Source organism: Dasypus novemcinctus, chromosome 7 (assembly GCF_030445035.2).
Source record: "Dasypus novemcinctus isolate mDasNov1 chromosome 7, mDasNov1.1.hap2, whole genome shotgun sequence".
NCBI lineage: Eukaryota > Metazoa > Chordata > Mammalia > Cingulata > Dasypodidae > Dasypus > Dasypus novemcinctus.
The window spans coordinates 27,520,162-27,543,466 of NC_080679.1; the positions used below are offsets into that span (position 1 = coordinate 27,520,162).

The following is a 23,305-nucleotide window of genomic DNA, read 5'->3' on the forward strand; positions in this document are numbered from 1 at the left end:
AATCTCTCTCTCTGGTTCCCAAAATATTTCAACCCAGCTTTTGAATGCCCCCAGACAGAAAAGAGAAACAAAGAGAATGAGCCTTGCTGCTACTTTTTAAAAATCTTTACACACAGTTCCTCCTCCCCCTCTCCCAGCCAACACCTAAAATCCCTTTGGCAATACAAGCCAAAGCAGACCTTTAAGCTTTAGCCTTGTTTTAAATAAGTGTGTCTTTCGGCAGGTAGATAAGTGAGAAGAGCGATCAGGATCTGGGGGTGCTAACAGCAGGAAGCAATTTGCTTCTGAACCCAACCAGCAAGTGAAATATTTTCTTAAACACAGTCCTGCAGAAAGAATTCTTATCATAGATAAGGGTGCTGTCTAGTGGCAAACTTCATGAAATGCAGCCCATTCTCCCAAGAAAAGAGTACTTCTAAAAAGAAGGGGCAGGAAAGGAGGTAAGTACCCTCAAAAGGGACTGCAACTAGGGTGCGGTTTCTCTCCGACCTGGCTGTGAAATCCACAGCTTGTCAATTTCAGAAAAAGCTAACATCATGGCCTTTCTTCTAAGACTTCATTTCTTTCATTTCACAAAAGACAAAAGGGGACACACAGTTTCTGGCTAGATGATCTGAGGTTTCAAGGGAAGTGGCAATGTCCCTGGTCAAGAGACCTCTGGAGCACGTCCTGTGGGCTATTCACCTCATTTTCCTGGGCTATTCCTGCAAGGCCTCAATTAGCTTATAACAAGGTGTCCCTCAGCTCTATCACCCAGAGATGTGGCCCTGCCCTAGAGAAATATCCCTTTGAAATAACACGGAGGGAAATCATCACTCCAATCTGCCTTCCCTCCATCTAAAGACCCCACAGCAGGACACTTTAGGACAACCAGGCTAGGTTGTCAGACTTAGCTTTTCCGCCAAAGTGACAGACCCTGGAACTCCCGCTCCCAACAATGGGGCTTGTGTGAAGGTCCCTTCGTGCAAATACGCACAACACATAGGTTCCCTGGGCTAAAATGTAGCTGAAGGAGAGTTATCACCTCTTATGACCAAAGACAGCCCCTTCACCAGCAATAGAGTAAATCCTCTCTCCGCAGACTTTTGGGGGGAAATCCAGGTTTTTTCTTTATTTATTTCATTTAGCTCACTGCACACCGCTGGCCATTCTACACTACCCGCATCCCCACCCTAGCCCCCCTGTCCCCCAACACACAGGCACACACTTTATACAGGAACCTAAGCACTAGCAGAGAGTCGTTTTACAAAGCTGGGGAAGATTTTCCCCTGCACTGTGTATATCCAGTTGGCTACTAAGAAAATGCTTCTCCCTCCAGCCTGTGCCTTGACTAGTAAAAGGGTGGGAGGGAGGGGGAGACGGAGTTCTTTTCCTCATTGTGTCCACTCTGCTCCACAGCTCTCTTGCACTCGACCTCCTCCACCTCCCCCTTCTCAGTGGCCCAAGGCCTGTCCCTGTGCCCCTTTCTTACATTCCGGAGGGAGGAGGGTACTGTTGAGGGCGTGAAGGGGAGCCCCCGGGGTGTCTAGAGGGCCGCTCCCCGCCCCCACCCCATGTGAGTTTGCGCTGCAGACTCCTTGGCATCCTTGCCTGGGTTGGGTGTTGGGGAGCTCAAATTGCAGCTACAAACTGGCTGCCAGCCAGGGGCCGTGTATTTAAAAGCGCCCGCTCCATCGGAGCCCGTAGTCTCTTTGGAAACTTCTGCCGAGAAGGAGAAGAGCTAGGGAAGAGCTGAAAGGCGAAAGGCGAAAGGCGGCGTGGGGCTTTTCCTTTTTTTTCCCCCCTCCCCCGGCTCCTTTTACTGACCCCCTCCTCAGTTTGCACCTTTCTCTGGGCTTTACGCAGAACCTGCGAATTTCGAAAAGGTGGTAGCAGAGTAGGAGAAAAGAGGTGCTAGGTTTTTCCATTTTTTCACTTTCTTGATCTCAACATTTTTCCCCCCACTTTATCGGCAGCCGCCGCCTTTTACCTGTTCCGCAGCAGCCGCACGCCGCTGGCAGCTGAGGGTTAGAAAGGAGCTGGGTGTGACTGAGATTTTAAACAAAATTTTCAAAGACAACTCCCTTTTTCTCCCCCTCCTCTCTTTTCTCCCACAGCCTCCGAGCTCATTATTCCGGTGGGTGCTTGAGGGCGAGCAGTTTTGTGGCTTTTTTGCCCCTTGCAATTCTGACCAGCGCGGGTTTGGGGGTTTCTCTGGCCTCCATTTCCTCTGCGTGCACCTGGCGCTGTTCTTTCCCCCACAACCTGTTGCAAGTCTCTAATTCTTGCAACTGGGGCCAGCTTGCAGGCACCTCAACCTTACACCTCTCCCTGAATTTTGCAAGTGCCTGAGGGAGGGCACCTGCTCTATCTGCCAGAAATTAAAACCAAAAAGTCTCCGGCCACCTCTCGGCCCCCTCTCTCCCTAAACTCGCGCTCTCCTGCCCCGCCCCGAGGTAAAGGAGGAGACTCGGAGAAGATGGTGCTCACCGCGGTCCTCCTGCTGCTGGCCGCCTGCGCGGGGCCGGCCCAGGGCCTGGGCTCCTTGGTGCAGTGCGAGCCCTGCGACGAGAAAGCCCTGTCCATGTGCCCCCCCAGCCCCGTGGGCTGCGAGCTGGTCAAGGAGCCCGGCTGCGGCTGCTGCATGACCTGCGCCCTGGTCGAGGGGCAGTCGTGCGGCGTCTACACTGAGAACTGCGGCAGGAACCTGCGCTGCCTCCCGCGGCAGGACGACGAGCAGCCGCTGAACGCCATGCTGTACGGCCGTGCAGCTTGCACCAACGAAAAGAACTACACCCGGCAAGCCAAGATCGGTGAGCGCGCTCAGAGCAGAGAGCGCAGGGGCGGGGAGGGACCCAGCACCGCTGCACGCGCGCGCTTGCCCAGCCAGTGGCCTAGAGCCGGGGTGTAGCCGGGAGTAGGGGCGGGGAGGGTCCCGGTACCTCAGAATTGGAGCCCTGGCCGATCCTGACACACTGGGCTGCAATCTAGCCGAGGCTTTTCCAGTTTTCGATCCTTCTCCTGCCCTCTGCCCGCACTCCAACCCACCCCACCCCTCCCCGCAGTTCAATCTGACAATTCATTTCGACCTCAAAGTCCAGATTCTCTGGTACCCAATCCCCAGTATGAGAAGCTATATATGTTCCATTATCAACTCCCTCCTCCACCCCGCACCATATACGTTTTTCCCAGACCTTGGGGGAAAATTTTTGTTGTTAATATTTTTGTTTAAACTGGGGGACTGGAGAAGGGGGCGTTACGCGTCTTGAGAACTAATTCCACCTTTGTCCCTCCCAACCCCCTTGCCCCCCCCCCCCCACCGACGTTTCTCTCCCTCCACACCAACACGCGCAGGCACCTTAGGTAGTTAATGCCTTTTGGGTGGGGGTTTCGATCCCCGCTCTCACGTGCACACCCATCGCTTTTAACTTGATATGATTGATTGTGGTAGGTGGTGAAACATATTAAAGTGCTTTCTTTCCCCAGCCCGGAAGGGAAGGAACACTTTAGATACGCGGTGGGGACATGGGAGGCGGTGGGGACATGGGAGGCGGTGGGGACATGGGAGACGTGGGGAACGTGGGGGGCGGGGGAAGAGGGAGAAAGGAGGGCACTGGTATTCTGTGCTGGATTTCGTCCCCGAATCTGGTTCCTTTTTCCCCCTCCGCAGTTCAGAGTTTACCTAGGAGGTAAAGTGCAGATAGGATTGGGAGGCAAGAGGGCAGTGAGATTCACACCTCCCAATTTCCCCCGCCTGTGCTAATCCCCCCCATCCCCACCCCCAACCTCTCAAGCCAGATCACAAGTGGTTGTGGTGTAAAAGCACAGAGGGGCCCTGAATCTCCGAATGCAAAATTAAGGGGGCGGAGACAGCAAAGCCACTCACGGAGTGCCTCCTCTCTGCTTCCCGGCTGCCCCGCCCCCGGGATGCCCCGCCCCTAAGCCCTCCGCGCCAGGAGTCTAGGGTTTAAATGATTGACAGAGCTACTTGTTCAATCAGAATGGCTCTGCCCCCTTAGGCTGGGTTTCTCTTCGGAATTACCTGATCCTACTTTTTTTTTCTTTTAAATTTAATGCATTGTCCACAGGTTCTCAGACACCAGCCTGGTTATCAATTGTCTCCAAGAGGGAGGGGTTATTAAGACTTGGAGAAATAACGTTTATCCAGAGCAATTTCTTACTGGGACAATCCCTTTTTCCCCTCCTATCCATTTGGCATAACCACCTCCACTGTAGTCTTCTTAAGTGCAAATTACAGACACTAGCATGTAAGAAAGGAGTGAGTCGGCCCTTAACCAGAGGCAGGAGAGCTTTTAGTTCAACCTCTCCCAGGTTCAAGTTCAGAATGCCCCTCCAGCTTTGCAAAAAGCTGTTGCTTTCCGGGTAGCAGCCTTAGGGGGAAAAAGGAAGGCGAAGTGCAGACCCAGGAGACTCCAGAGACCCACTTATCGGGTTATTTTTACTAAGAGCCACGGCTCAAAGGCGGTTCCGCCCGCCTTCATCTTGCGGGATGCAGATTTGGAAACGCTTAGCACGGGGGAAAGTTATGCATTGATTTCCTGGCTTGCAAACGAGGCTCTCAAGAACAATCCGGTGCCGCGGAAATTATGCGAGGTATCCCTCAGCCGCATCCCCGCCAGCTTTTCTGGACGGTGGGTAAGGTGTGGTCGGTGTGCAGGGCGCGACACGCGCCACTGCCTGGAGAGCGGAGAGGCGCCGCCACCTTCCCAGTGCAACCCATTCCAGTCCGCGGCTTTTGTCCCAAGCAGGCTCCACTTGAGACTTTTCGGCCGCTCCCTCCTCATCCCGCACCTTCGGGATCCCTCTGCGCCAGCAAGGAGCAACCTCCCCCACCCCTGCTCCCTCCTCACCCTGCACCTTTGAGATCCCTCTGGGCCAAAAGAGTAGCAACTTCTCCCGCCCTGCTCGCGGACTCCCTCCGACTTAAGGCAGGTGCCTCGCGGGCGGCGGGTGCCGTAGGCTGCGCTCAGCTTCTGTCTAGCTCCCAGCCGGATGGGGTGGGAGTGCGCGCTCCTGGCCAGAGACTTTCAGCCGGAGAGCCATTGGGTGGGTTCCCAAAAAAGTTAGAGATGGCGCAGAGACGATTCTTACCCAAGGAGAGGAAAACTGGACAGATGGAGAAGGAGAGTGTTGGGTCCTCCCGCCAAAATTCCTGCCCCTCAACCGCCAACACCCCCTCCCCCCCCCCCTCGCGCGCCAAATTGAGCAAGGCGAACTTGACTTTGCCCTCTCCCTCCCGCGGTTGCAAAATATATTTTTTCAATTTAAAAAAAAAAGTGCATTTCTAGAATCAGAACTGGGGAGCGGAGGAGAGTGAGGTGGCAGACCGCCAAAGCTTCTGGGAGGATGAGGCTAGAGGGGGCGGGGCTGGGGCGGGTGTTTTGCTAGGCGCGTTACTGAGCAACTGGGGAGGGAGTGGGCCCTGAGCCCAAGCCTGGTGCTGCATTTGATTTTGACCAGTTCAGGAGCAGAGATAGATATAGAAACAGAGGGACGTGTGTGAGAGGCCGGGGGCGGGGAGGGGAGGCAAGGCGACAGACGGGAGTTATTTACCAGGCAGAGCGCATAAATATCGGTGAGCTGGCTGGGATCAAGGAAGGACCCGGCTTTGCTCAGGGCGTTTGGCTGAGGGGTCTTGGGGCTTTCTGGACGCCAGCGCATACTTACGGAATTAGGTGAGACTTCCAGTTTGGGACGTGATGAGAAGTGCCCACGCTGGAGTCTTTGTGTGGCGAGCTGGAGGAGGCGCCCGGAGCACCCTGAGCGGCCTCGGAGACGGAAAGGATGAGTAGGGGAAGCAGAAAGCAAGTCAAGGAGGCCGGATTGAGGCCGGACATTTACCCCTCCAGCCCTGCGAACCCCAGCCTGTGCGAGGTGCGCCCGAAAAGACCCGGCAAAGGGGCAGGTGGGAAGAGGCAGGGGGCTAGAGGAACCAACCAAAATAAACCAGGGGGAGAGTCAGGGGACCCCCACAGAGCTTCCCATTATACTTATTATTTGGGGGACAGGGGAATCTGGGTTTCAGTTCTGTCACTGAGAAATAGGAGAGAAAGAGGGGCCAAAAATATCCTTCTGGGGAAAAATAAATAAAACAATTCAGTCTTTGCATCTTTGAGTTGCAAGCATGATCCAAATGCCATGTTGCAGTCGAGTTCCAGAGTTAGGTCTGTTGGCCAAATTTATGTCTGGGTTGAACAAGATCATGGAAAACTGAAGGAGCCAGATTCCTTTCCCACCCGCACCCGGATCCATTTGAAACACGTCTTTGAGAGGCTGGCTGTACCCCTAGCCAAGGAAAACTGGAGCTGGAAAGACAAGAGACCATGCTTTAACTTGACTTTCCTTGCCTTTTGCCCCCCTCTTCTTTTCCCTCCTTCTGCAATGTCAGCTCAGACTGGAAGGACAAGCACAGTTGGCTACAGTGAGGGAGCTTTTTCTTTACATTTCTCTTTTTACCCTCTGCTATCCCTCCCTCTCTTCCTCCCTGCCCCCTTTCTCCATTCCCCACCCCAACCCTAAGTCATCACCTGAGGATGTGTGTTCTAAGAGCAGTTGTGAGCTAGTCCTGGGACTTGTGGAGGGGAGCTGAGCAGGCAGAGGGCCTGCAACTGCTGGGAGAGGACTGGGCCCACCCAGGAGCCAGAGTCAGGGTAAGGGTTGAAGCAAAGGGCGTGTCCCTGGAGTACACCCCAGTCCCCACATACCCCCATTAGGAGCAGAGAGGGGAAGTCACGTTTGCCTAAAGTTTTGACATTGTACTAAGCAATGTCTCTGAAACTTTGAGTTACTGGGGGGGTGAGGGGGGAGGGAAGAAATAGTTTTGGAAACGAGATCACCACACTCCAGACCCACTGCATCCAGGAACCAGGAGAATACCACAAACAGACTGGGAGCCCCTAAGGGGTCAGAGGTGGTGGGGGGTGAGGGGGGGGTGGAGGGCAGAAGTGAAGACACAGGAGAATGGTGGCCAGGAGAGACCAGAAGGCAACTGGGAGGGTTTTTTGTGTTTTGTGATTTTATACTGTTGGTCCAAACATTGCAATCCCAGAGACCATCCCTAAATTGTAATCTGGATATGTTTACCAAAACAGTAAGATGAGTACATGTATGCAAAAATAAATAAATGAAGAAGTTAGTGTAGGCTTCTACTTTCTCCCTCCTTCTCCAACAAAGAGAATCCCCTCCCCCGCCCCATTGTTTCCAATTCCACTTCCCTCCGTGAGTTTTATGATATCACTTCCTTCCTTCCATCCTTCCTTCCTTCCTTCCTTCTTTCTTTTTTTTTTTTTTAACAAATCCAGAGGAATAACAGGAAATCTCTGTCTAGAGGGGAAGTGGCCTTTCCTGCTTGGCCACTCAGCTTAATTTAGTCCTAGCTTCTCTCCAGGAATTGTCTGGGTATGGGCCAAAGAATGTTGAGGCTGGAAGGAACCCACAGCGATCACTGCAGTCAAGGCCCTCATTTTGCAGATGAGGACGCTGAGGCCCAGAGTGGGAAGTCACTTGCCGAAGATTAGTGGTAAAGACAGTGCTAGAGCTTGGCTCCCTGCTGCCTCTTGTCCTCCTCCAGGCCATGCTGCCCGACTTTCTTTGCTTGTCCCGAGGGCCCTTGACTCAGCCTGGTCTAACTGGCAGTGAGGCCTTTGGAAAACGTTGCCTGGCACAGTCATCTGGTGGGGTTGGTGGTGATGAAATAAGAACTCAGAATTTGGGGGTGCTCTATTTTGGGGTGGGGGAGGTAAGGGAAGGAGTGAAGCAGCCCAAAAGTGGAGAACACAGCTACCCATGCCCCTGTCATTTCCAGTCACTTTTTTTGTTCAGTTCCTTTGCCTGCACATTCATAAAACCCGGCTCCGAGCCTCGGCTAGGCCAGTGGTTTGGTCAGGGAGTGTGCCAAGGGTGTGAAGGGGTGGTGTTAAGCCAAGCCTCATTTCCAGAAGGACAGGGAGCACTCCGGCTGCCCTTTGGCTTTGGGAGGGCAGGATACAGTCTCTAAGGTGAACACAGTACTGTCTTCCCTTGGCAAGACAGGCCTTACTTGGGGCCAGGCAAGTGGGACAGCAGGAGCTGAGGTGTGGGAGGATGGGGCGGGGTGGGATGAGCTTGGCTATTCCCACAGAAAGAGAAAAGGAGGGGCCCGGCAAAAGCTGATAAGGAAGAGAGCAAGAGGGCTACCTTGTGTTGGATGGAATGAGGGTGTGGTGGCGAGAGGTAGGCTTCCCCTGAATTACAGCCTGGGGCTTTAGTTGGAGCCCCAGGAACTGCTAGAGTCTCTGCTGAATAGATGTTGGAGGTAGAGGCAGCTTTCATTTGGGGATGCTTGAGAAAGAGATGGATGAGATCTACCCTTCCTCCTAATAGGTTCGGCCCTCCCAGTAAGCCCTAGGAGAGGGTTAAAGTGAATAGTTTATCTCATCCTTGATCCCTCATCCCAAACTCTCAGATCTGGACAAGCCCATGATTGAATTTAAACTCAGGTCCAGGCCCCAAAGGAACCTCTGCTGTTGGAGGAAAGACGTTGTAAGTGGACTCCAATTATCCCGAACTGCTCAGATAATACCCTCACAACTGTACCTTCTCTCTGTCACCCCAGCTAAAATGACTCTTCTTCCAAATCCTTTAGAATCGTGCTGCCCAATTGAAATATAAGGCAAGTGACATACATCATTTTAAATCTTCTAGTAGCCACATTTTTTAAAAGGTAAAAAGAAACAAGTGGAATTGGTTTTAATAATATATTTGAACTCCATATGTCCAAATGATTATCTTTTCAACATGTACTCAAAATAATCTATTGAGATATTTTCTATTCTTTCTTTCCTATGAAGTCTTCGTATTCAGAGCACATCCCAATTCAAACATGACATTTTCATCAGAAATACTTCATCTGTATTTTTATTTCATAAAATTTACAGTTGAAGTAGACTCAAATACACAAGCACACCTAAAGCAATAACTGACTCAAATGTCAGCTTTTAACCTTAAATAATTAAAATTAAACAAATTTAAAAGTTCAGGTCCACAGTCATACTGGCCACACATTTCCAATGGCCATCTCACTGAACAAGGCTGAGGTCACCAGCCATCCCTCTCTCCCCTGAGAAGGGAAGCTGCCCTCCACACTCTCCTCCTGCTTCCCAAGAGTCTAAACTTTGGTTACCACTGAACCCTCCCTTGTGTGACCCCAAACAAAGCCTCTCTTGGGGCCACCAAGGAGAAAGAACACAGTGCTGTGGGCTCCCTGCTGCCCCCTTCTGGTCAGTCAGTACAATGTGGGGAAGGCGGCTGCCTAATTCTAAGTGAGCAACTCAACTTGGGACCCCAGGGGAGAGCAGTGGTGTACGCTTCCCCACCTCCTCGGCCCCACTCTGGCTCTTGTTCAGAGGTTGTGCACAGACCCCAGCTGGCCTCAACGTTACCTTCTCATGGGATGCGTATGGGGAGCAGATATCAACATTGATTTCTTCTCAACAGGCACCCCCTTTCCCAACTCCCAAAGAAACCTGACTGGAGATGCTCATCTTTGGAGAAAGCTGTGCAAAAGTGTCTATTCCCTATGTGTAAATTGATCACATCTACACTGGCATGTGCTTGGTCATTTTTCTCCTCCTTAGGGAAGGAGATCTAGTGCTTTATTGCAGCCTGAAAGAATTGGATTAGACAGAGAGAAGAACTTCCAGGGTGAGTTCTGTGAGGACTAGTTCCCAGAAGCACCTGTGCACAGCCCTTCTTACTTGGGGTGATCAGGCTCTTTGGAGACAAGGGTAGAGCCATCTATTTGACACCTATCCGCCAGGTCCAGGTCCATAGCAACCACATTTTTAGTTGAGGGAACAAAGGATGCCAGAGGCAGCAGAAACCCATAAAGACCGGGGCTGTACTAAGAGTTAATTAGCACTTAGCTCATCACTCTTCATAGCTCTTATAGGAAAGGAGTTATTGTTATCCTCCCCATGTTCACAAGAGAAAACCAGAAAAAGAGAAGGGAAGTAACTTCCCTATTAAGTAGTGGAGCTGGGATTTGAACCTGTGTGGTCTAGTTCCTGATTCTGAATTTTTATCCACTGGGCTATAAGGTCAAAACAGAGATGTTGCACTTCTACCTTGACCAACTTTGCTGTTGGTTTACAGCACCTAACCACTTCAGTTCTCTTATCTTGAAATGGGATGGGGGCCGCAAAGGAGCTCATTGGGTGAGTCTGTCACCCTCATTGTCCAGTAAAACAGACTCTACATTTGCTCCCTGCCTCTGCCACTCACCCCACGCCAGCAGACTTCCCTCCAGTATCTTCCTCCTGGCCCTCTTCCTCCTCGTGCCTGTTCCTTAGGATGACACTTGTTTGGGTTCATTTTCCTCTAGAAAAGTTAATGCCCTTTTCCTTCTCAGCCCATAACAAGCATGCCTACCCCTGACCACAGAGGAAAAGAAAACAGCTTCTTCCAAAAGAGACCGGGGGAGGCAGGTGCTGGTCACTGCTGGAACAGGTAGGAGAAGGGGCACTGCAGCTCCCCTGGAAGGCTCCACAGCCCTTCCTTGCCATCCCTGTCCCTTTTCTCTCTGCAAACACACGTACACACAGTGTAATTGAGTCATTTGGCATCACAGCTGGGAAACTGTCTTGACTCCAGGAAACTAGAACATGTCTTAAATTTTTTTAATATAGTGAGCAGCCGAACCATCATTCTCCCGTGAGCCTAATGTTGTAGCAAAGAGCAAGAAGCTGCAGATTGGCTAAGAAACAAGGCGAATGTGGGAGTGGAAGAGGGGGAGCTGTATAGCCTCAGCCTTACTATTTTCATCCACATGCAACCACAGGTCTGTCCTTCTCTCCAGCACTGACCAATAGAACATTCTGCCATAGTGAAAATGTTTTCTATCTGCTCTGGCCAGTATGGTAACCGCCAGCCACACGTGGCTATTGAGCCACTTGAAAAGTGCCAGAGCAACTGAGGAACTGGATTTTTAAAATTTATTAGAAATTATTTTTAATGAATAAATATTGATTTAAATAGCCACATGTGATGAATGGCTACTGAATTGGACAGTACAGCCTTAGACCAAAGAGAAGACTGGTAAACCTAGGGGGCCTCTCCTTTCCAGCTTCCTTGCTGCTCATCTCTGTCCCCCACTCCCTTCTGTGGCACAGTTCTCTTGCTCAAAGGCAAGGCATGGGTGAGATGACCTCTCGAGGCATCTGCTGACCTCTTGCTTGGCCCAGTTGATGTTATCAGAAATGCAGCTAGACCCACTTCTTTGTCTCATGGGCAAATTCGTGCATCTCTCCATTTAAATAGTATCTGTTGACCACAGTGTGCTGGAGAGGCAAAAATAAATGACAAAGCCCTGCCCTTAAGAAGTTTACGGTTTAAATTCCACAGAGGAAGCTAGAATGAGAGCCAGAGGAAACCCAACCCCCTTTTCATTCCTTGCAGAGACATTCCCGGTGTCTCCATCTTGTCTTCCAGCTAGAAAAAAAGACCTTCCTCCCCCAGGTCCAGGTGGCCTGGCTAAGCCCTACCTTCTTCCCGGGCCGTGAATTCTGACGACACCTGTTTCTGCCACATCTGGAAACCAATTCACAATACCTGGACCACCCTGTTTTCTCTTATGTTTGACTGTGAAGTTAGGATAGAGTGGGAAACTACCCCCAGTCCAGAACCAGGCTTTTTCATGGTACCAGGGCAGGGCTAAGAGCCCCAAGGTAGAAAGGTATATTTCAGGACGCAGCAGCAGCAGGTCAGCAACTGGAGCCACCCATTGCCGTGATACGGCGGCAGGGCGGCGCTGGGAATGCTGCTTGTGGGTATGTGCCAGCTTCCACTGGGGAGCCTTCTGACTCCTGCAAGTGGGCAGGTTTGGAGGGAATGGCTGAGCTCGGTTAGGGTGCATGCACTTGGGCTGTGCCCACACCAGGGCACCTTTGGGCACACAGCAGCTGGGCCTGCACCCAGCCCCTTCTGTGTTTTCTGAGATGTGGAGAATGGCACAGTCCTGAAGCTCATCTCATATTGCCCTAGCTGGCTGTGGCAGTCCTGCTCCAGGTCCTTCTAATCCTTTCATCTTCGTGACTCTGCATTGGCTCCCCTCCAAGTTTCCACTGTCTCTCTGGAGCCTTCAGGTGACCACAAGATCCTGATCAGTAGCTGATACTCGACTCTCCCGCTGCCGAAGTAATAGTCCCCATGGGGTTAGGTGGCACCAAAAGCCAGGAGGCGCATCAAACCTTTAAGCCTGCCCTTCAGAAGCAGCCAAAGAGCCAGCACTCTTGGGAGGCTATACCCTCAGCAGACCCGCCTTGGTGAGGGGGTGAAAGGAGAGAGTTTGCAAAATCGTTTTGTATTCCTCAATGAAGGACACAGGAATCTACATTTTACTTCCTAGCATCTCCATTGTTTGGTCCCAGGTAAAAGCAGCCCCATCTTCCTCCAAGGAAGGGTGATTATTAAAGGTTAAGCATGGCCCACAGCACTTCTAAGAAAAAGTTCTAAAAAGTGAAATGGAGAGAGGATGAGCTAAAATGACTCTCTGACCATAGGGACAGAGGGGGACAGGTGGCACCCCTCTCAGATGTCTTTGAGAATTAGAAAGAGCACCACTGGGAGATGCGTATGTAGTTGCTTCTGCCTGACCACAGGGGGATGAACAAAAGGGTCTACTGGAAGGAAGCAGGAGCAGGTGCCGCCAGCTGGGGTGAGCCAGCCCCCCGGGGCACCTCCCCTCCGAGAGGCAAACTGTGGGAGCCCAGCCCCACCGGCATGCCCTCCGCCCCCAGCCTCTCCATGGCAGCCGTTCCTTGATCTCCTCCCTCCAGCAGGGACCAACTGCTTTCTGAGGATTAGAATGCCTGGGGTCACCCAGGACCCCTCGTCTCCTCTTTCCCCAAGCCTCGAACCTTGGGTCTGGACCTGTGTAACAGAGGACAGAGTCTTACTTAGCCTTTTGATTTGCACCACACCCCCCAAGCCAGCCACACTCCTCCCTTCATCCCCACCCCCGTTCTAACTTGCCCCACAACGAAGAAAAGTTGGCTGACCCCAAAACAGCACTCTTTTTAACTAATCCTTACGTTGCTGCATTCTGCCCACAAGGCACATCACTGTGTTGAATATGAATCATTCCAGCAGACTTTGATAAAGTTGAGTCAGGGTGCTGGGCACACAAAGACACCTAGAGAGAGGGGTGACAGGCCAGAGGGGCCTGGGACCCTCACATTCCATTTGGCCAGGTCGCGTTTCTGCCCAGGTCACGCTTCTGCCCAGTATTTGCTTTCCCTACCTCATCTTCCCTTCCAGTAACTACTGCCCCTCCTCTCCTGTGGATAGATAGGCAAATTAACCCACCACCCAGAGCCAGGAAAATGCTTGGAGGCTCCTTCAGGGTGGGAACTTCCACACCAGGGCCTTAAATGACCGATACCTCTTTGGTTAAACTTGACAAATCTGTGCCAACGGAGGCACGGGTGTTTGGGTGCTTCCTGCCTCCCAGACCAGGTTAGGCCAGGCCTCCACAGCCTGCACACACCTGGCACTGGGCCTGAGCTAAGAGCTCAGCGGTCAGGCTCTAGTCGTGCCTGGGGGATGTGCAACTGTGGGTTCTCAAAAAGCCCCCTTTTCCTGGCACCCCACTTCCTTGAATTCCTCCCCTTTCACCTCTTTCCCAGCCTGCTGCCTGGTCCTCATGCTTCTGGGGGCCCTGTCCAAGTGGATGTGCGAGTGAGGGGACAGAGGCGTGTCCTTCACCCCATTTTAGTTACTTAAGGTCACCCCAAGCCCTGTTTCCTTTTACAAGCATCTGAAAAGAAGAGAGAGCAATAAACGCATGGCCTCCCTGCACTCTCCGCTGGGCCCCGGGGAACAGCAGTCTAAGGTCTCTCCACTCTGGGTCCATCGAGGCCAGCAGGACCCAGGAGCTGAGGAGGGCAAACGGGGCTCCCCGAGAAGGAGGCCAGTGCCAGAAGAACTTAACTGAAATACGTGGACTAGGAAAAGGCCAGGGAAGGGTGGAATTAACAGATCCACGAATAAATGAACAAAGACCTACTTCTTTAAAGGTCATAAGTCAGCTAAGTATAGACTGTCACCGAGTCACTCTATATATAACTGCTCTGGCCCTGCCAGCTGTTGTCCTCTCTCAGCCTGGAGCTGAGTAATGTCCCCGACACCAGGGCCCAGAGCACAGCGCCAGAGCTGGGAGCAAGTGCCGTGTTCCAGTGGCCCAGGCCTGATCCCCTCCAGGCCCTGCGGTTCTGGTTCTGCCGCAACCCTCTTCCGGGCCCCTTCCTCCTATGGCCTCACAGCCCAAATATATCTCAACTCCCAGCAGTTCTGAAAGTGCAAGGACCACACGAAGAGGAGAGTTTGGGTCTTTCCTCTCCCTGCTCTGGCTAAACCTCCAGGCCTCTTCTTACAGCTCTGCCCCCCTTCTCTGACCGGCTCCCCCTCTCCTCGGCCATCTCCCCAGCGAGCAAAGTGGCCCACCACGGGCTGAGGCTGAGGCTAGGGGCTCAGGGCATCCTCAGCCTTAAGCAGGAAGGGCACCCCTCACCCTTCTTCCTCCCCACAGACTGTCCTCCCTCCCATCAAACTTCCCCTTGAAAATCAGCGCACCATTTGCCAGACCCCCCTGGCCCAGGACGTCTTCCATGAGATGCCAAGCATGCCAGAAACTTCCCACCCCTTGAGTGAGGGGCGACGCTTATTCCTGGCTTCCATTTCCCTACCTTCCTGAATCCGGGAAGGTCCCGGAGGGCAGAGACCCCATCTGTTCCACCCTTCATTTCTCCCCTTGCCCCAAACCCACCCGAACCAGGTGCCTCAGCCAGCCGCTGACCCTCTGTCTACCCATCCCTGCAGACAAAGACTCTCAGGAGCACGAGGAGCCCACCACCTCCGAGGTGGCCGAGGAGGCCTACTCCCCCAAGATCTTCCGGCCCATGCACAGCCGCATCTCGGAGCTGAAGGCCGAGGCCATGAAGAAGGACCGCAGAAAGCAGATGAGCCAGGCCAAGTTTTTGAGCGGGGCTGAGAACACCGCCCACCCCCGGGTCGTCGTCCTCCCTGAGAAGAGACAGGAGTCGGAACAGGTGAGTCTCCACAAGCCTCCCCCCACGTCCGTGCCCAGTGGCCTCGGCCACCGTCCTGACTTGGGCACCTGTGGGCGCAGGGGGCGTTTAGGCCCTGCAGAGGGCCTCCTGCTTGCCCCAGCAGCTCAACTTAGGACTTCTTAGGGAACTCTTCAGAGCTTACCTTTATAAGGACGGGGTGGGGGGGTGGCTTGGGCACGTGCGTGGCAGTGCGGGTGGTGCTAACTGAAGGCCGTTGCCAGCCTGCCACCCCCACCGCTCGCCAGGCATGTGAAACCCCCGGAGCTGGGAACAGTCCTAGCCAGCGGTTCAGGCCTCCAGAGAGGGCTACCTCTGAGCCGAATTCTTTTTTTTTTTTTTAATGTTTTTTTTTAAAAAGATAAATAGATCACATAAAAGAACAAATTCTTCAGCAAAATGCAAACCCTGAGAGTGGGCGGCATGGAAGACAAATGGGAAAGCATGGCTATGGGCCTGGCCAGCCGCGCTTTTTGTCCATGCCCCTGGGAATGGCGGGTGAGAGGGAAGAGAGGTCTCTGAGAGCAACCGGCGGGAACAAAAGGTGGTGGTGGGAGCGGATGTAGCTCAGTGGTTGCGCTCCAGCTTCCCGCGTATGAGGTCCTGGGTTCAGTCCCCGGCCCTGGTATGTAAAAAAAAAAAATAGGTGGTGGCTTTCCCAGGGGCCGTCCCCTTGGACACCTGAACCCCCACGCCCAGAGCTGCATGTTCTAAAAGCTGTGTGGCTTCCTCTTGGGTCCCGCTCGGGCCTCTCGTGACCCTTCCTGTCCACACACAGGGCCCCTGCCGCAGACACATAGAGACTTCCCTGAAGGAGCTCAAAGCCAGCCCCCGCATGGTGCTCCGGGCCGTGTACCTGCCCAACTGCGACCGCAAAGGATTCTACAAGAGGAAGCAGGTACGGGTTCTCTACCCCAGGTTCAACTAGCGGGAAACCTCGACCTCGTGCAGGTGCATATATGTCTCCCATTCCAGACTGAGTGTTTCCTGAACCGCACACAGCCAGCCCCGTACCACAATCGGCTTTCCCCACGCCATCCTATGCTGTCACCTCCTTAGAGTTACATGGGCTTCCTTTATTTATTTATTTATTTATTTATTTTTAAGATTTATTTTTATTTATTTCTCTCCCCCTCCCCACCCCCCAGTTGTCTGCTCTGTATGTCCATTTGCTGTGTGTTCTTCTGTGACTGCTTCTATCCTTAATCAGCAGCACCAGGAATCTGTGTTTCTTTTTGTTGCGTCATCTCGTTGTGTCAACTCTCCGTGCGTGCGGTGCCATTCCTGGGCAGGCTGCACTTTCTCTCACGCTGGGCAGCTCTCCTTACGGGGCACACTCCTTGCACGTGGGGCTCCCCTATACAGGGGATACCCCTGCGTGGCAGGGCACTCCTTGTGCTCATCAGCACTGTGCATGGGCCAGCTCCACACGGGTCAAGGAGGCCCGGGGTTTGAACCACAGACCTCCCATGTGGTAGGCGGACGCCCTATCCATTGGGCCAGGTCCGCTTCCACCTCCCTTTATTTATATGAATTCATTTCCAGAGGAGACTTGACGTTACTGCATCACAACACAGGTTGGAAATGCTACTTAAATACCTTTCTGATTTATTTAGCTCTCTATCTTTTCATCAATATTTACATTTATTTAGACATAACTTTAAAAATATTTTTTTCTCCAGCTTCCACCCGAAATCAAATCATGAACCTTTCCTCGGCAGGCCACACTTTGAATAACCCTGCTTTAGGTTAACAGTAACGCTGAGCCTATTGAAGAGGGGTCTCCGGGGCCCTCAGACATTGGCCCCCAAACTGTCCAGGGCATCAGAATCATCTGGGGGGGGGAGGTTCGTTCAAACGCTGGTGGCAAATCCCCACCCCACAGGTTCTGATCGGCAGGTCTGAGGTGGACTCTGAGAATTTTGCATTTCTAATGAGTTCCCAGGTGATGCTGATGGTGCTGTCAGGGGAACCCGCTTTGAGAACTACTGTCTCAAGGGTACTCTGAGTCCAAGTTAGTGGTTAAGAGCCAAAGTGCCTCGGGCCAGCTCTTGGCTCTACCGCCCATAAGATGCAGCCCCTGCTCCCAGTTATTTAATGTTGCCTGCCTCACAGGATTATGAGGACTAATGAGTTTATGTTATTTATAGAGTGCTTAAAACAGTACCTATGGTTATAATAAGTGTCACGTAACTGTTTGTTGTTTTGTTTTAAAGATTTATTTATTTATTTCTACCCCCGCCCCCCATCTGCTCTCTGTGTCCATTTGCTGTGTATCATTCTGTGTCCACTTGCACTCTTGTCAGCAGCATCGACAATCTGTGTCTCTTTTTGTTGCGTCATCCTGCTGCATCAGCTCTTGGTATATGCAGTGCCACTCCTGGGCAGGGTGGCTCTCCTTGCAGGGCGCATTCCTTGCGCATGAGGCTCCCCTACACGGGGCACTCCTTGTGTGCATCAGCCCTGTACATGGGCCAGCTCACCACACGGGTCAGGAGGCCCTGGGTTTGAACCCTGGACCTCCTGTGTGGTAGGCGGATGCTCTAACAGTTGAGCCAAATCCACTTCCCATAACTGTTTGTTAAATAAACAGTGGCCAGTGTGATAAAGCTGGGCAAGTGATACTTCCTATTTCCATTGCTATCAAGGTCATGTAGCTTTGTAAAAGGAGGTCTCCTTGGGAATCCCAAGGGGTAACATGAAAAAAAGGCTGTGGGAGCCCACCACGGGCAGACTGCCAAAATTCACATCTTTTCCTTGGGCTCTCCCCCATGAGATGGGCACTCCAGAACCCCCAGGTTCGGGGCAGCCCCCTGACCTCTCTGGGGGTGGGGTAGAGGAAGGGCCAGACAGAAGTAGAGCCTTGGGCCCAGCCATCCTCACTGCCTTTTGCTCTCCCCACCCCCAGTGCAAGCCTTCCCGTGGCCGCAAACGTGGCAAATGCTGGTGTGTGGACAAGTATGGGATGAAGCTGCCAGGCATGGAGTATGTCAACGGAGACCTTCAGTGCCACACCTTCGACGGCACCATCGTTGAGTGATGCGTCCCCTCCCCGTCCTTTCCTCACCCCCTCCCACCCCCAGCCCCGACTCCAGCCAGCGCCTCCCTCCACCCCAGAACGCCACTCATTTCATCTCATTTAAGGGAAAAAAATATATAGATAGATATTTGAGGAAACTGAGGACCTCGGAATCTCTAGCAAGGTCTCAACTTTGAAAATGGCAACAGCGGAGACGTGAAAAGCTGAGGAGACCTCCCCCTTTTGAAATTGTTTTCTTTTCGAGGCAAGTCGAATGAACAGGGAAGGGAAGAGAGGAATAATGAGGGAAAGAGGGGCAAAAAGCCAATGTGTTGAAGAGAGGGAGAGATGAAAAGAGTTATGGGAAGGAAAAGAAGAAAGTGGGCAGGAAGGAAAGGTCCCCGGGGCCATGGCCAGATGCATCTTGCGCATCCAACCCTTGGCCCTGGTTGGGGAGAGGTTTGAGCAGGAAAAAGTGTGGTCCAAGAAGTGGCATTGGGTGACATGCTTGGAGTTTTCCCAGTTTGGATTGGTTGAGGGCCGAAAGGGAAAGACAGCACTTGCCAGTGCCTCTCCTGGATCCATCTCCTCCTCCAGCCAGCAATTTGATGGCTCAAACCTGTCCTTCCTTTCTCCTTATGCCAGCAGAGTGTTCTCCCTCCCAAAAATTTAGCAAAACTGAAATGCATTCCATTTCTTTAAAAACAATAATAATAATTGAATAATATTATATAGATAGGTTTTCCTAGGCAGATACATAAATCAGTATACACTCATTCTCCAGGGTGACTGAAAACACATCCTCTAGTGTATGGTTTCAGCCCCTCATTTCATTCAATTCCCAACTAGCACAGCCTCCATGGGGGAGGATAGGCTGGAAAAAAAAAAAAAATGTGAGCTTGTATTTATCTACAGAGCTCCATATAGTCATATATAGGCATATAAACTTTTTTATTTCTTTTCTTTCTCTCTTCCTTTCTTTCAATGGTTTGCATTAACTTTTCAAAGTAGTTCCTGTGGGGCAGTGAGGAGCCTCTTCGTTCTGGGAAAACCAGGAAAGTGATAAAATCCAACATACCAGTTTCTATGAGCTGCAAACTCAAGCCTTTGTGGGCCAGACTATGGGATTTCTTTAAATGATTTCCCATTTGCACATGTGTCCATGTGTGCATGTGTGTGCCATCAAGCCTGGTAGACACCAGTCTCAATGGTGCACACGCCATGCTCCCCAATACATCCCCTTTTAGCCTTCAGACTCTGAAGTAGCCCAACAGGTCCAAGTTCATTTCATTTTCATTTCATCTGGACAGAGCCTGCATTTTGAAGGTCTCTCAGTCTTCCCACTGGCAGAGAAGGAGAAAGATTGAAAGAGAGATGGCAAAGAGTAAGATGGAGGAGAAAGCATTTAAATATAGGGGCAACAATGAACTTGATTGTTCAGGTGAGGCCAAATGGATAAGAACAGGGGCCTAACTGCCTCATTCTAGCTTGGGAGCAAAGCAACAGAAAGGGGAACAGAGTCAGTAGAACCTTCCTTGCCTGCCCTACTCTGTAAGCCTCTGGAAGTCAAGAGGAAGGACAGATGAAAATGGGGGAACAGGTTGTGAAATAGAAATGACCTTCATGCAGGCCATAGAGCCAGGGAAGGTGGGTAACATTAGATGGGTTCTGGTGTGTGAGGAAGCTAGGAGGGAACAAGGATCAGTAGAAACTGGCCATGTTTCCAAAGGGACAAGACTGTGTTCAGATGCCCACCTTCAGGCTGCAATGAGAGACTGAGGCCAAAGTGTCCTAAGCTCATCATCCACTCTGGCCTGTCCATGCTTCCTCCCTTGGGTGGAGGAAGGAAGAAGGTCCAGGACAACCAGGGAATGGTTGCTTCAAGAGGATCTGTCATTTGGCAGCCAGATTCTGAACCAAGAAAAATGCATCTCCACTGACTTTCTCAACTGATAGGTGGCCTCGGGTCTGTCCTCTAAGGCTGGAGATAGCCTGCCAAGAAAGGGAGCTTGGACACCGGCAAAGGAGACTTTTTCTGTGTGGACACAGCTCCCTCCACTCGTACCTGATGGCATAACCCAGTGAAGGCCAACTTATACATGAACTTGGGGCAAATGAAGAGGGACAGCAAAGCAGCAAATTGATTTCAACTAATGGAAAATGCAGAGCCATGGACCTTGGGGGATATCTCTTACTCCCCCTGACAGGACAGTTGGATGGGGATGGGAGAGGTGTTCAGTCTTCGTGAGACAAAGGGCCAGATGGGAAAGCCAGCAGTGAGAACTTAAACTTGACCTGCCATGTCGGCCTGCCCCATCTCTCTGCACAACTGTCCCCAAACCCCCAACTCAGCATTTCTATATGTCTTAGGCCAGTATCCTAAACCTATTCCACCTCATTCTTCTTTCTGCCCATTTTTCTATGGATCTTGAGCAGCAGATACTGCTGCCAAGGGGATACTGGGGTACCATTCCCCCTAAGAAAAGACTGAGCCAGGAATTGCATAGACCACCCCCCACACCCTCACAAGGCTGGCCCTGATTCCTGAAAGGGGGTTCCCTCCTTTTCCGCACTGCTTGCTGGACTTTGAATGGGCCTCTGCCTCTTGCATTGGCTCTTTACTTCAGCCCTCGCGTGGGGGCTGTGGCCTAGTTTAACTCCACCAGATTGTTCAGATTTCCAAAGCCCATGCCTACTGACCAGTCATCAGTGCTTGCAGGGTATGATTCTGTGCAGCAGGCCACTCCCTAGAGGAAGCTGGACCTTCATGGGCTTGGAGAACTAAACTTCCCAGTGGGAGCTCTGGCCTTAGCCCGGGGCGAGGAGACCGAAGGAAGGGAGTCCTTGAAGGAAAGATGGAGCCTCTTTCCCTTGGCAGGGTGGGCAGGAAGGTAAGTTTTGAATGGTGTGAGTGTGTGAGGTCTGGAGCAGGGTGTCCATCTCCTTGACTCCGGACTGGCCACTGCCCACTCTGTACTCACATAGAGGCCTTGGACTCCAGGCTCCTAGCAAGTCCTTCCATAGGCTCAGGTCTAAGTGTTGTCCTCCCACTCCCCATGGGAGGTCTCTTCCCCCTTCTGACACATGCCTCACTCCAGCAGTGGAGAAGATACCTCTGTCTTCCCCCAAGACTGCCAGGTAACTGAGAGGAACCTCGCCAGGACTGATCCTCCTTCCCCCAGCCTGCCCTGACCCTGCCAGGCGAAGCAGGGCATCTGGGAAGGAAGAGAACAATAGTTTCACTGACAGCCAGGCCTGGAAAGACAGTCCTGGAGACATTCAACCCGCACACCTCCTCCCGCTTGCCCTTCACCACCTCTGTGGTCTCCATGGTAACCCTTCAGGGTTAACTTCCTCTGCTGAGGCAACCACCAAGCCCCCCGCAAGGTGGGGCAGTCCGTTCCCCTTCTCTACCAACTCAGAACGGGAACTTCAGAGGAGTGGGCCAAGGAGGGGAGACCCTCTGTTCTCTCAGTGTTGGCTTCCAAGAGCAAGGAGGCTATATTTTGAGAAGCGGTGAGACAAAGGAATGGGGGTTTTACCAACCAGCAACCTGGGCATTGTACTGTCTTTATTTTTAAAACCACTAAAGTGCAAGAAGGATTTTGCACTCTTTCTCCACTTTTTTTTTTTCCTTTTAAGTTTTTGTTTCTTTTTTAAAAAAAATACTGTCTTGGTGTTCTAATGGAGTATATAGTTTAGCCACTTCCACAGACTCTGGCCTCCTCTCTGTAACTCCTTTTGGATGGGAAAGGGAAGACACAGAGGGGCAGTGGGGCAGCATTTCCCAGCTGCCCTGCGCCCATTCACCCCACTTCTCTGGTCCCTGGTCACAGCCTGAGTCCGGTACCTTCCACCACCACCACACAGTAGCCCACATGGATAGCACAGTTGTCAGACAAGATTCCTTCAGATTCCGAGTTGCCTACCGGTTTGTTTTTTTAACAGCAATAACCACAGCACATATTACTGTAGCTCTTAATAGTTTGACATACATACATACCGTAGCTCTGTTCTCTTCTTCTTTTTTGTTTTCGTTTTTTAAAAAAATAAATGCTCATAATCTTTAATGGTAAAAAGGATGAAAAAAATATAAACCAACAAACAAAACTAGTTTGTGGAGAAAAAAAAAAAAAAAAAGCAGAAAAAAGAATCACCTGAATGTGGAAGAGCGCATCTTCTGTTCAGCATTTTGTACTTCAGAAAATAAAGGAAAAAAACAAACAAACAGAGGATCTCACGTTTTATTAAAAGTGAAGATTTGCTGTATACTATTTATTCAACGTATAATTTATGTTACTCCTGATCTTTGTCTTTTGTCATGGCAAAGCATTTATTTAATAAAGTTATGCATTCAGTTAGCCTGCCTCAGCTTCCTGCCCAGGCCCAGGGAAGGTCGCCCGAGGGTGAGGTGCACGCTTCTCCTTGGCCCCCGTCTCAGTTTGCCTGAGCTACTCCGACAAACACGTTTATGAGCTCGTATTTCGAGATGAGACGGGGTCCAAAATCAAGGTAGCCGCATCTGCTTTCTCCCAGAGGCTGGGGCGTCCTGGTGCCAGCTGCATCGAGCCTGGGGGTTCCTTAGCTCGGGTCTGCCCCCATCACACAGCAATGGCCTCTCCTTCCTCTCCCTCTGTGACTTCCGGGCTCTCTCTATAAGGCCTTCTGTGCTCCAGAGTACAGCCCACCCAGGCCCCACCTTAACTAAAAATAACACCTTGGAGCGGTCCTGTTGATGACACCCAAGGGACCCAGGTTCAGATGAAGAACATGTCTGTCTGGGGGTATATAATTCAACCTACCACAGCCCGTAAAGCCAAAGGGAAGGAGAAGGGACCCAGTGAAGTCAGAGGCTTGGCCTCTCAGAGGCATCCCCTGAATGGAGGATGGCTGGTTCCCGTGGACAGCACCTCTGTCCCGGAAGCCGGGTGCGCCCTTCCCCGCGGCAGGCATGAAGACTGGGGGACTTACTTTACTCCTCCGTGGGCAACAGCAACCTTATAGGGTTGGTGTGAGGATTAAAAGAGTGAACATCCATAAAACACTTAGAACAGTGAGTATTCAGTCCACTTTCAGCTCTTGTCATGACACTACAATTAGCATCATCATGTAATCCTAGTCCTCAGGAAAGTGCCTTAATTCACCTGAAGGAAAGAGCAAGTCTCTTCTCCTTGGAGAGGAACTT

General features: G+C 51.7%; 1 protein-coding gene and 1 long non-coding RNA gene across 2 annotated transcripts in view; one reads left to right on the forward strand and one right to left on the reverse strand.

The window, feature by feature from the left end:
• The window catches only part of LOC105747207 (uncharacterized), a 56,301-nt gene extending 51,130 nt beyond the window's left edge, over window positions 1–5,171 (reverse strand). Inside the window, exon 1 of the long non-coding RNA XR_001119316.4 lies at window positions 5,092–5,171. This is a non-coding gene — a long non-coding RNA (uncharacterized lncRNA). The remainder of the gene's footprint in view (window positions 1–5,091) is intronic.
• On the forward strand, window positions 1,364–22,481 carry IGFBP5 (insulin like growth factor binding protein 5). Its single transcript, XM_004469596.5, has 4 exons — window positions 1,364–2,792; window positions 14,854–15,083; window positions 15,880–15,999; window positions 18,010–22,481. The coding sequence occupies exons 1-4, from the start codon at window positions 2,459–2,461 to the stop codon at window positions 18,139–18,141; spliced, it is 816 nt and encodes a 271-aa protein (XP_004469653.1). The 5' UTR covers window positions 1,364–2,458; the 3' UTR covers window positions 18,142–22,481.
• Window positions 22,482–23,305: the final 824 nt, after the last annotated feature.

Bases quoted from the DNA above. Each gene is read 5' to 3' on its own strand.
- IGFBP5 (XM_004469596.5), top strand. From the start codon at position 2,459: ATGGTGCTCACCGCGGTCCTCCTGCTGCTGGCCGCCTGCGCGGGGCCG. The intron at 2,793-14,853 runs GTGAGCGCGCTC...CCATCCCTGCAG, and splicing joins CACCCGGCAAGCCAAGATCG to ACAAAGACTCTCAGGAGCAC. The intron at 15,084-15,879 runs GTGAGTCTCCAC...GTCCACACACAG, and splicing joins AGAGACAGGAGTCGGAACAG to GGCCCCTGCCGCAGACACAT.